Consider the following 12,867-nt stretch of genomic DNA (forward strand, 5'->3'; position numbering starts at 1 on the left):
CTGGACCAGTGGTGATGCAATGGAGGAAGCAGGACACAGGAAGGAAAGCCCACAATAACGCATGGCCCATGGTGCACCTGGCAGGCAAGCCCTCGGGGAGGACAAGATTGACCACGGAGAGGCTGGAATGGCATGAAGATGTGCTAACTCAAGATTGCTGACAGGAGTAGATCTATTTATAGGTGACGGCTCTGATTCTTTTTGCTTTCCTGCCACCCCAATAAAATCACTTCCTTGAGCAAATCAGTGTTTTTATTGCTAGCATAATAACTTATCTTTGTCCCAAAAATCCCCTTCCTACAATCCCAAAATGCCCCTGAAACCACTTCAGTCACTATTTGGCAGTTTACTACCCAGAGAACTGTGTGTCTGGATGGCCATGCCTGGCTCAGCAATTGGTGATGACTCTGTTTATGAACAGCTGCATTCTCTGAGAAAAACCGTCCCCTGCAGGCAATCCTGTCTAGATTGGGAAAGAGATCCTGAATCCTTGGAACTTGGGAGGAGCCAGGATCAGACTCTGCAGCTGGCCAGGCAGAGGATGGAGGCTGCCTGGGCAGCTGCTGCCAAGGAGGTGCCAGCCAGGAGGAGCACATGGCAGCAGTTCTGGCCCTGCAGGTACTGAGTCATGTCCCAAGCCAGGGCAGGGTCCTGCAAGAGCCCACGTGCCCAGGTGACAACTCCAAGAGCCACTCCCACCCTCTGCATCCTTAGGGGATGACAACAAAGCAGAAGTGACCAAGAACATGAAGCCACTTGTAGAAATGGTGGCTCTGGGGGAAGGAGCTGATTTGATGCTCTATCCCATTATCTCCATTGGGGATATTTTACTCCCCAGTTGGAGATTCTGGCAGATTACTGGGCTGTGCTGCTGTTCAACCCTTTAGAAATCTTTAGTTTAAAAATTCTTTTGCTAGAATTCTCCAAGGCTCCCGGGTGCAGGTTACACTGATGGAAAAATGATGATTATTTATTAATAATAGTAATAATAAAAGTACATTAGCCAAAGGCAAGGGGAATCAATCAACTCTAACTAGATTGACATGCAAAAGGTGCCTACACGTCTGCCTGCTCTCCAAGGTTTGTTATCAGGAGTGGAGTTTATCACAAGGGGGAACTTTCCTGTGCAGAAGAGGACCAAGCAGAGTAGGCAAAGAGAGGAGGACAGTGGATGGTCACGTCCATCTCAAGATCTTCTGCACAGCTATGAGGTCTTGGCCTGCACCCTCCTTTCCCAGACATTTCCAAGAATATCCTGTTCTGCCAGATTCTTCTCTGAGCAAACGGTGTGACTACTGGGACTCCTGAGACTTTAGAATGTGCAGTAAGAGGGAGGAAAAAAAAACCAGTGTGAGGCCATTTGGGGACTAAAGGAGGAAATCTGTTGCTGGTTACATAGAGCTCTTTTGGAGTAGAGCTGGCTGCTGCCAGTGCCAGCAAAAGCACCTTCCCTAGGACTTCAGTCTGTGGTGGCAGTATGGGGTGAGACTCTTTCTCCAGTAGAGAGCCCGTGGACATGCATCCTGCTGGACTGAGGCCTGTGAGAAAGGATGGATGAGCTCTCCAGAGGGAGGGAAACTTTGCAGTTTTAAAATACAGCCAGTGTGATGCCCTCACCCCCATTTCTTCCTCACATCCCTCAGCTTCCAGTGTGCAATCCTGAACACAGCCTACAGCCACAGGCCCACAGGTGAGGATCCCACACAGGACTGGGGGAAAACGTCGCTCCCAGCTCACGTCTTTGTCTTTCTACCAGCCTAAGGCAGAACCCCCTTCAGGTGAGCAGACTTTGTGGGCACAGCTCAGGGAACTCATCAGTTCCCCCTGGAAAATGAGCCTGCACTTAAACACCACAGTAACTCCTGTGTGCTCATCTGGGGAAGGTCACATCACCTTCTAATGGGACACAGGTTAACAGAGCTAGAGAAACTGCAGGATAATGCAGGGAAAGAGTTGTTATAAGGCCATAATTCAGTCAATGACTGCTGATAACATCATAAACCATGAGAGTGAACACCAAGTGCTTGTGTGCCCTGCAAGGCTCTGCCACTGCTTTACAGCCACCAGAGATGCCTATCAGCCATGCATTGTTATCAGGGATGTATAAAGCCTGAGCACACCCCATTAAACATTAACATTTTTAAAGACCCAGATGTGTTAAAACTCAGGCTGCTCCTTGCTAATGGATTTTGCTTGCCTTGACAAATGCCAGTGGAGAAAGAAATCAAAAGCTTTCCGACTCTGACCTCTTTCAATTTTTCATCATTACTGCATTGTTTTATTGGACTGCACCCATTTCTTCCCACCCTGCAAATCTTTATTTTTACAGGATCACTACAGGGTAGTGATCATTATCTCAAGGGTTCACTTTGCTCATTTTTATACAAATTACTCTTTAATTTCTTTTCATTCATCTCTCAAATCAGTGTGGGTTGCAAATCTACTTTGGGAAGAAAAAATAAAAAATATTTTTTAAAAACTTTAATTTATGGTAATTTTTTTAAAAAAGAGATTCCTGTGGGTTTTTTTCTGTTTTTTTATTTGTTGGGTTTTTTTTTGTTGTTGTTGTTTGGTTGGGTTTTTTTTGTTTTGGTTTGGTTTGGTTTTTTGGAGTTTTTTTGTTGTTTTTTGTTTGTTTGTTTTTTTGGTGGTTTTTTCCATATTCTTTGAAATATTGAAATATTATATGTGATAAGTCTGGTCACTGGGAGAAGAAAATAAAAAAATCTGTGCATGAGAATAGTGCATTGTCCCTGTGCAGAGCCTAAGGTGAGAGTATTTCCCACCTGTGTTAAGCAGTTACCATTCTTAGGAGTTTTGCTGCTTTTAAAAGTCTCCTTCTTGGCCTGAATAGATGCCATTATTTCATAAGTCTCACTCAGTGAGAGCACATGGGAGATCCTTGGCTTTGGTGCTGGTACTGTACTTTTTTAATATGTATATCTGCAAAAATATTTGCAGTAAAATCCCTTGTAACTGGAGCTAGAACCATGATCTTTCAGATCTACATTTACAGTCAAGGCAGCCTGCCCTGGGAGGTGAGTATTAAGTAGGGTAGGATAGGTTATAAAGAGATGATTTTCAGAAAACAGCTGATAAATCAAATTCCTCAACACAGCTCCAAGGATTTTTTGTTCTGGATCTCTGGCTTCCTTCTCTCTCAACAACATATTGCAGAAATTGTATTAATCCAAGAGAAATTAGAGGCATGTCATGAAGGGTGATTAGTTGGCATCAGCACAAGCAGGGTCCCAGCATCTTACTTCTGGGCCCATTTTGATCCAGGTGGAAATGTGGGTTTAGATGTACCAGAATTGCAAGGAGCAATTTAAAATGAAGGTTTGCTTCACCTCTCAGTGCAGTGTTGCTATTTCTACAAGGTCCTCTCTAAACTGATGAGGCTTTGGCTCGGTAATAACAGAAAATTAACTGTCACTCTGTACATCTTTATAGAGCACATAACTTATTAAGGCCCTGACCTTATTGGCATGAAACTGCAATTTCCCTGTAAGCGCAAAACAATAATATTTCATTAATCATCCACAACAGAAATCCCCATTCCCCAGACTGTTCTGGCAATATTCTGCATTTTTGCTTGTCTAGGAACCTGGATTAAAAGGGAGAAAAATGGTTTACAACAGCCTGTGGCAGTGATGGAGCAAGAGGCCTTATGTAAGAGCTGGCGGCGTGTTTGCCTCGCAAAGGTGAGGTGTAGGAATGAGTGATCCTGGAAGGATATTTCTCTGAGGTGTGCCTGTGCCTGGGCTGGGAACAGCAGTCTCAAGGGCACAAATTCCAGCATCTGAATGTGCTTGGTCTTGTTCAACTCATTAATTTCCTACAGCTACCCCAAGTCAAGCTATGAAATCCCCTAGTGCTTTACTCCGAGCCTTTCATGGCTTGTCAATAAATTATTTTCCAATTAACTACCTGATAATTTGAGTCTGCAGGCTCTAAAAAGATGCAGTGTGGTGAGAGAGAGAAAATAATGGAAGTCACGGACGTTTCCCTGCCCGTAAAAAAAGAATAAAGGTTCTTCTCTGAAGTATTATTCAATTTGGTGCTTCCAAAAAGTGATGGTGAGTGCATAATAACTCCTTCTGAGGAGATGTTTGTCCAGCTGATGGACAAACGCCAGTAGTGGAAAAAGTTTTCAGCACTATCTGACAAGATTGGAAAAGAACAGTTTTAATTAATGATGAAAAGCTCTGATTCAAGCAAAGGATTTTTATTTCTTTTTTTAGACTACCAAGCTGTGTACCTAGAAAGGGGAAGAGCCAAGATTTTCCCTAGTTTGGGAAGTCTTCTAATTTGAGCATTCTAACTTTTGGCAAGGGCTCAGGACTCCAGACTAGAGATACTGTGAAACACCATGAATTATCCCATCTCTCTTGTACAATGGGCATCCTTTTGCTGAAGCAGCTATTTCAGATTTCCCTGATGCTCTCAAAGTCTCTCATTTCTTTGAAAGATAATATGTGAAAAGCATTTAATTCTCTGTTTGTGGCACTGCTCTTTGTGGCTCTGTTTTTGTTGAGTTCTTTTGGAACTGGTTGGTTTAATCCACAAGTGAGGTTTTTTTTCCTTCACAATGATTATCTAATGAGGATTTCATTTGATCTCCCTGAGAAAAATATGTCCTAAATTGCTAAAGCACGTATGTTAGATTGTATGACAACCTGTACCTTTAAAGGAAATTCTAGAAGATACAACTGGCATTTGCAATAAAAACATTAAGTAATCATAACCAAATACCTGCTACGATACCTGACCTGAATTTGAGTAACTACAACATTTAAAACTCCAAAGAAAGACCCTGAATTAACAAATAGGTAATAAAAAATATATATAATCCAATATAGCAAGTTGATGTAGCCTGTGCACAGAATAACAGAATGATTTAGGTTGGAAAAGACCTCTAAGATCATTGAGCCCAACTGCTCCCCCAGCACTGCTAAGGCCACCACATGTCCCCAAATGCCACATCTACATGGCTTTTAAATACCTCCAGGAATGGGGGCTCCACCACTGCCCTGGACAGCCTGTGGCAATGCTTGGGGAAGTGAATTTTCCGAATATCCACACTCATGCCCAACTGGGTGTCATCTATAACCTTACTGAGGGTGCACCCGACCCCATCACCCAGATCAGCGGTAAAGATGTTAAATAGATCTGGAAAGGGTTGGTGCTGTCTGCCTGGGAATAATTCCACTGTGGGATCTCTGAACATCTTTTTCCTTTGTCTTCTTCCCTCACCACAAGGGAAATCAGCAAGTTGACCACTGTGACAGAAAGTAAGGCATGCAATTTGGGCATTTTGCTAAAATCAAGTGCTTGACATGTCAGTTAAACTTGTCCAGATAAACCAAAGTTACTTCCCTGCTGTTCGGTTGTCTGAAATCTGGGAGACAGTTTGCTGCATGTATTTATGAAAGAGGAGTATCTCCCTTTTACCATTAAGTGTCATAACGAAGTTAAGTGGAAAAGTGCTATTTACTGTATAATAAAACCCATCTATTGTTCATATCCCTGAAAACCTAGTAATAAAACCTTATATTTCAAGCTGGGCAAACCAGTTGCTTATGTAATAGAACATGGTGTAATTTTCCATTTACAATTTCAATAGTGTAATAAGAAAGCAATCAAAGCATAAACAAAAGACACTTTGAATGGAGCGGCAGTTAATATTTCCATAATGGCTGTCCTTAAAAATTGAAGCTATTTCATTTCTTTTTTTTTTTTTCCCAGCCTTGAATTCTTTCTGCTTAGCTTAGTCATTTAATTAAAAGAAAATCAACTTTAAAACGATAAAATACTGCCTTAAACCAATTGCAGCTCTGGGCAAAGAAGAAAAAAATGTCATCATAATCCACGGTTAACACTTGGTGAGCTAAATTAAAGCTATTTCTCATCCTCCTTTCAGAAGATTGTGAATCTGCAGTTTGTGCTGTAAACCTGCAGGCAAAAGCGGTGTTTTTCTTTGTTGTACATCTTGAGGATCTGGAAGTTCACCATTTCTCAAGCTTCTGCCAACACCCCCTTGGTTTTATTGGTGTCACCATCGTTTATGCCATGTGCTGGGAGCCCAGGTTCTCTCCCAATGCTGGTAGGAGGTACAAAATAACTCAGTGCTCTCACAGGGCTTGTGCACAACTCCAGCCATGAGGATTAATGAGAGATGAGAGCCACATCGTGGTCCCCATGGGCGGCCGATGGTTGAGCAGAATGGGGACGGCCCATCCAAATTCCTGCTGGGTTTCTAAGGAAGCTGATCCTGCTTTCCTGCCGGTGCCATCCCCAGGGCTCTGGGATCACACGACAGCAGAGCTGGCTCCAGAAATGAGCTTTTAAGGCGAGACCCAGAACTCAGCAGTGACAGGTGAAGAATTTATTCTTTGGGCAGAAGGGAAGGAGGAGCCTGACCTCAGCCCTGCATAGAAAAGGGAAAGACTGGACAAGGCTGGATCCTCCGTGAAGGGATTTGCAGACACCAGGCTCCAAGTTCGGCTATTTCCTCCTCCATTTCCCGATGTACAAATGCCAAGGACGCACCAAGGACCACAGACAGGCAGCCCACGACCAGCACAGCCACCCATTCACGGGAACCCCACAATATCCCGTGCTGGGAAGGGACGCACAAGGATCACCAAAGTCCTGCACAGGACAACCCAGAAAACACCCGGAGCAATGGGAGGGGGATGAGGACAGCGACACGGGTTTCGTGAGGAGGAATCGGTTTATTTCGCAAAGGGCTGTCGGAGCCCTGGACGCGGAGACGGGAGCGACCCTCCCGCTCCGGGCCGGGCCCAACATGGCGGCGGCGCCGTCTCCATGGCGACGCGCACAGCGCTCCGGTTGCCATAGCAACGCCCACGCCGTTCCCGCGCCGGCGCGGCCCCGCCCGCTCCGTGGCGGTCACGTGACCCCCGCTCGATGCGCGCGGCTCCCCCCGGCGGCGGGAGAGTGACCGGGAGTGACCGGGAGTGACCGCAGGGCCCGGGCTGTTCGTGTGCCCTCCCCCGGCAGCGACATGTCCACCGCCATGAACTTCAGCAGCAAGAGCTTCACGCCGCGGCCGCCGGACAAGGGCGCGTTCCCGCTGGATCACTTCGGTGCGGTACCGCGGCCTAGCGCCGGGCCTCCCCCTGCCCCGCCGGGCCAGGCCGGCCCAGGGCCGCCCCCGAGCGCGGCGCTAGCGCGGCCCTCGCTGTGTGTTGCAGGGGAGTGCAGCGCCTTCAAGGAGCGGTTCATGGAGTGTCTCCGCCGCAGCGGCTACGAGAGCGCGGCCTGCCGGCAGAGCGCCATGGCCTATCTGGAGTGCCGCATGGACAGGCGAGTGAGCCCGCCGGGGGGGTCGGCAGGGGAAGGGACCCCGCTGCCACGCAGGAAGTTTTGTCCGTGAAGGAAATAGATGCTCCGTGTGGCATCTGCAGGTTACCTGTCTTGTGGTTTCGAGGTTGTCCAGCCCTTACGGTGGGATAACAGCGAGACCCGGGCAGCTTCCGCCCTGCACAGCGGCCGGTGTGTCTTTTCAGCGGTGGTTACAAGTTAAACTTTTAACTTGTAGCTCGTGCTTTGCTCACCTTCTTCGTGGCCTTCTCAGTAAGCACTGACTGTCTTCAAGACGCCTACAAGTGTTGAGCATAACTTAACAATGAATTATCAGAGCCAGCGGTATTTTTCTTGCATACACTAACGCAACTGAGTCTTAATTAATGCTGAGTTCAAGTGGAAATAATTTGGCCTGCTAGCCCCTTAGACCTGTGTTTCAAGCAGGCAAGTTAAAAGATTTTGTACCTCAATTCAAGTGAAGAAAGTGTTGGTGATTGGTTTTCCAGGGATACTTCCATTCATTCATTGCTTTGCGATGCTTCCTGTACAAGGGTGAGTCAGGGAACTTTGAAAAGTGCACAGATTTCTCTGTATCTAGGGAAAGTACACTGCAAATAAAAAACGAGTTTGAAAATCACTACAGCAAACTCTAGTTGTGCCACAAAAGCTGTTCTAAACCAGATTCACTTGAAAATGTAAATGGCATTGGTAGAATTTTACGAAGCTCTTATGCAATGTGTTAATTAAAGATAACCAGGAGTGAGGCTGGTTTCTGATTAAACTCTTACTCAGTACCTAAAATGGGGAAACAACACATTTAATTGGAAAACCACTGTTAAGGGGGAAAAAATAATCACTGAATGTTGCTTTCCTTAAACTGAATTTTTCTGAGGTCTTGTCAAATAGCAGTCACTCTGTATAGATGTCTTGGATCTGTTTAGGGTAAATAATAGTAAATTAAATAGAAAATGCTTCTGTTCTCTTGATCATAGGATGTGTTCTCTAAATGTGTTTTTTGTTGTTTTCTTCTTTTTTACTTAGGCAACTTATGGCTAATGAACCACTGGAAAAATTGGGATTTAAAGACCTGATAAATGAGAAATCAGAAGAAAAACCTGAAAAGTCATGATGAAGACAGACAGCTCTGCTCCTCATGAGGGGAAAGCATAACTCTGAATGTAGTACATATTGTACATTCTGTTCATATTGCAACAGGCAGTGTTTCCTGAAAGAACCTTTTTTCCAAAGTTTTATTTCTCCCAAAATAAGATTTTTCTTTAAATGAGCAAAAGTACTTCCTTAGTCTTCTTTGCTCAAATATTTCTTCTTTCTTTTAGTTTCTCTAGAGGCAAAACAGTTACAGCCCAAAGTGTTCTCCATGTCTCTGTAAGAACAGTGAAGTCTTATTTTAAGAGGACAAAACCCAAACCAAACAATCCATTATTGTGTTGGTCTTGAACTACTGATTAGTCTTCCATGGGCAGTACTGATAGGCTCACAGCAGTTACATGCTAGGTGTAAATAAAGCTGTTACACTTTAAAATTGGTTTTAATTAAATTGTGGCATTAGTCCCCATCCCTGGGGTGGTCCCACCCTGCTATGGAAGACTTTGGGTCCTGTACGGGCACTTGGGGTGTGGTGTTTTTTCAGTCATTTCATCTTCCATCATTGTTAGGAGAGTATTTCTAGTTCCAGACACCAGTCAGGGAGTGATTCTACTTTTATTTACTGTGCCAGATGTGTTCACTTAATTTTTTTCATCATTTAACTGGGAAGAGTGGTATTTCTCTTGCATGTTCTAATGCAGCTGAACTCTTTCTTAATCAACATTGAGTTCAAGCAGAAATAATTTGGCCTGTTAGCCCCCCAGAAATGTGTTTCAAGCAGCAATAAATTTTTAAATCTTCTGATGTGTTGCCCACTATGTTCTGCCCTGTTATCTCTGCTGCTTTGCTTTTGCTTTTAACCCAGTGAATCATTTCTCTGTGTACCTGGCTCTGTCTGCCATGGCAGTTCTCTAATGCTTCTGTGGTTATGTGGTGTCCCCTCTCTGATACATCTTACCTCCCCTGCTGTCTGCTTTTGCTTCTGCCTCTCTCCACTGTGCATCTGCTCATGCTGAGTTCCAGGGAAGGGTGCAAGAACATTTTCTGCTCTTCATACTGATCATTGGGGCTGAGGTTTAAATTGTTGCTCTGTCTCATCTGATGGAACAGAGTGCACATATCTCAGAGCAGGTTCCTCTTTGAAAAGGACATTTCCCTGCTGCTGCATATCTTTATTCCACTTCATTGTACTGTTCGAATTATATCCTTTGGTGAGATTAGTACATTTATAGGAAAGAAAGCAGATATTATTGCTGCAACAGATACTAAAAGACATTCTATTAAACCACTGAATAAGAGCTTTCTTTTACCAAGTTAGAATTAAAATAATCTCCAGCATCTTCAGAAGAAAGAAATCAAATTTCATGCTTCTGTGCTCCCTGAATATTGAAAGGCAAAGTGAATTCCTGGTAGGTCTGAAAGAACCCACCAGTGGTGGGGGAGTAATCTGGGCTGTTATCAGTGGTAGCTTCATTTTTTGGTTGTTACTCTGCCTGTCCTTCTGGCCAAGCAGTTCCTTCAGCAGTTCAGGTGTGTTTTCCTGAGACGGTGGCCAGCTCTGGCTTCCAGGATGTTACAAAATTTTTGAGTTATTGAGTGACTGCCACCCTAACAAGACTGTGAGGGTGAGAGGTTTGCACCTTTCACCAACCCTAAGATCACATCCTCATCCTGTCCAGATCCATGGGCATGTCTCATCCTGCTTCCCAGCACAATGAATCAGCTGCTGTCCTCTAGTGCCAGGACAAGAAGAGAGCTGTGAGTGGATAGCTGAAAATTCATGAAATGGGTAGAGTCACATCTGTCCTGGCTGTAAGCATTGCCCGCAGGAAAGAATATGTTTGGTGGAGCTTTAAGGGAAGCTCAGAACTGGGGGATGTCAGACATTGATATCTGATGCAGCTGACAAGTGGTGGGAAAAAAGCCATTAATGCCAGCCCTGGGGTCAAACAGTTTTCCCAACTTGCTCAAGGGGACAAGTCCCTGCAATACTGGAACCATCTGGGAGAGCTCCCAGAATGCTCTTCAAATAATTCCTGACAACATACAAAAGATTAATCAAAATATTTTCATTTGAAACCTCTTTATTTTAGTATTGCTGGTGGTATCCAAGTTGCTGCTCCTTTAAACTGACAGTGGGGTGTAAGCTAAATGAAAGCAGTAGGTTCGCAGCCAATTTTCCTGTGCCCAGGCTGAGGAGGAGCCTCTCCAGGAGCCTGTCACCACACTGGGAAAAATCTGTATTCTGGAAACGCTGGGCTGTGGTGTGTGTGCTCCAGGGGAGGCAGTTTGTCAGGGGCACTGATTTCTTGGTAGAGCTGTTTGGAGCTGATGAGCTGCTGTACTGTGGGAGTGCATCAATCTTCCTGTGAGGAGCGTGCCAGCGCTGCCGTGAAGCTCCACCTGCTGACAGATCCTGTGACCTGGAGACAGGCAAACCATTGGGAATCGGCTGGGACTGACGTACAGACTGCCAGCCTGGATGTAATTGCACAGGTGTGGAAGGGATAGCCCGAGGCAGGAGGAAGTGGTGACTGTGTTGGAGTGAAGATCTATGTGAGCTGTTACCATCACAATAGAAATCAATAAGCCAGGGAGTTGTAATTGTCTTTTCTGTAGCTTTTCTGCAGTAAAGCCTCATTCACACCCTAATGAGGCACCCAGCTGCTTGGGATCTGTCCCAGGGAGTCCCCAGAGGGCTCTGGATCAGCAGAGCTATGCCCACACATTCTTTGCTCAGATTAAAATCCACTCAACCACAAAGAGCTTAACCTTGATCACAGCAGTTATTTACAGAGAGAACATTGCTGCAAGTTAACCATCATTACATCTTCCTGGGAGACCTTGAGCTCTAGGTGTATTTCTCCAAACAACTACAGTGACCTGCAGAACCAGGAAGAAAGGGTTTAATAAACATTTCCAGAGCTCTGGGTGTGCTTTCACAGAAAAGCCTATGCAAAGAGAGTCTCTGGAAATGGGCCATGGTCCAAAGTCCTTTGTAGGAGCACAATGAGGCCGTGCCTCAGTGCTGGGGAGGGATTGTTGCTGCATCTGCCACCTGCAAGGATATACCTGGCATAGCAGGAGGGTCACAGCTGTCAGCACCTGTGGGGTGAATGTTTGGGGCTGAGAGCAGTCAGAACAGGCAGTGGGTGTGGCTGCTGACCTTCACGCTTGGTCCTTCCCAAAGCATTCTCCCCAGTTTGTCCTGCTGGCTTCAAGCCCAAGGAATTCCCTGTGGCTGGGTATTGCACTTATGGTCAGTGGTCACCAGCTTGGTTTCCTTGGAAGAACACGTTGTTGGTGGTGATTATTTGCCTTTTGGGGCAGCAATCAAAACAGCTTTTACTTATTGCTGCCCTTGGTTTTGGCTGAACCAGATGAGGCAACAAGTTAAAGCACCTCTTAAATTTCACCTCGTTGTTGTCTCACTCCAAGCAGAGAACTGAGGGGCAGCACCATTTTCACTGATCCTCTGGAACTAAACCTGGGTTGGAGGAGGCTAGGAGAGAAGGAACAGCCTGCTGCCATATAAAAAAGTCAGTGTCTGGAGCATCACTTGTTGCCGCTCTGAGAAGTGCCTTGGATGTTCTGACTCCACTGGAGAGCAGTATTTTTCTACATTTCTCATACATAATTCCTGGGATGGGAATGATACTTCTGCTAGTGTGCAGGACTGCTGTCATGTCTGGTAGCATATCTATCCAGAGGACTTCAGTGCTTTTGTGCCTGGAGGAGATCCACGCTGTAAGAGATCCGTCTGCTAAATTTGGAACGTTGTATATTATATCAAGTTTCCCACAAGAATCAAAGCTCTGACTCAGATTAATGTTAAAAAATGCTGGAAGTGCAAATACAAATGTGTATTTCCTTTTCAAGGGTATTTCAGTGAAAACTGGACATCTGATTAAATTTATCCTGTTTTTATTTTCTTTTTCTTAATGATTCTGCTTCTGTGAGTAACTGGCAATGTTGCGTTTTTTTGTCAGGATGCAGCAGATTTTCTAGCTTACAGATTTCAAGACAAAATGCCTTCCTTCTGGAATGAAGGTGCCATATGGCTTGAAATGCATAATTGATCGCTGCTCAAAATAGGAGCTTCATAGAAAGTCACCTAGAAGTCCAGTGAGCGTGTGCAGGGGACTTGATAGACCTTGATCCATTTTTTGTTTCCTGGAACTGATGATGATACGAGGACAGGTTTTTATGGCTCTCCCTAGAGGTTCTGATGCTTGTGCTCGCTCTCATTATACAGGAGATTTTGGGATTTGCATTAGCAGGTGCATCAGTCTTAGTCTTGCTGACTCCTGCTGGGCTTGGCTGAATGACAAGCTGGCGTTTACATATAGCCCAACAAAGGCCATGGTTCTCTGTGAGGTAAAATAGTTCAGCTGATCAAATCTGGTGAGCTGAATCCATCCCTTGGTG

General features: G+C 45.1%; 1 protein-coding gene across 1 annotated transcript; it reads left to right on the forward strand.

Annotated features, from left to right (window-relative positions):
- The first annotated feature begins 7,000 nt into the window (after window positions 1-7,000).
- LOC134050587 (cytochrome c oxidase assembly protein COX19) lies at window positions 7,001-9,240 on the forward strand. Its single transcript, XM_062503733.1, has 3 exons — window positions 7,001-7,112; window positions 7,221-7,332; window positions 8,374-9,240. The coding sequence occupies exons 1-3, from the start codon at window positions 7,031-7,033 to the stop codon at window positions 8,459-8,461; spliced, it is 282 nt and encodes a 93-aa protein (XP_062359717.1). The 5' UTR covers window positions 7,001-7,030; the 3' UTR covers window positions 8,462-9,240.
- The last annotated feature ends 3,627 nt before the right edge of the window (window positions 9,241-12,867 follow it).

This window comes from Cinclus cinclus, chromosome 16 (genome assembly GCF_963662255.1).
Source record: "Cinclus cinclus chromosome 16, bCinCin1.1, whole genome shotgun sequence".
NCBI classification, from domain to species: Eukaryota; Metazoa; Chordata; class Aves; order Passeriformes; family Cinclidae; genus Cinclus; species Cinclus cinclus.

What these genes read in the sequence shown, in the direction of transcription:
- LOC134050587 (XM_062503733.1), top strand. Translation starts at nt 7,031, where the DNA reads ATGTCCACCGCCATGAACTTCAGCAGCAAGAGCTTCACGCCGCGGCCG. An exon ending in GTTCCCGCTGGATCACTTCG is followed by an intron (nt 7,113 to 7,220) that starts GTGCGGTACCGC and finishes TGTGTGTTGCAG; the next exon opens with GGGAGTGCAGCGCCTTCAAG. An exon ending in CTGGAGTGCCGCATGGACAG is followed by an intron (nt 7,333 to 8,373) that starts GCGAGTGAGCCC and finishes TTTTTTACTTAG; the next exon opens with GCAACTTATGGCTAATGAAC.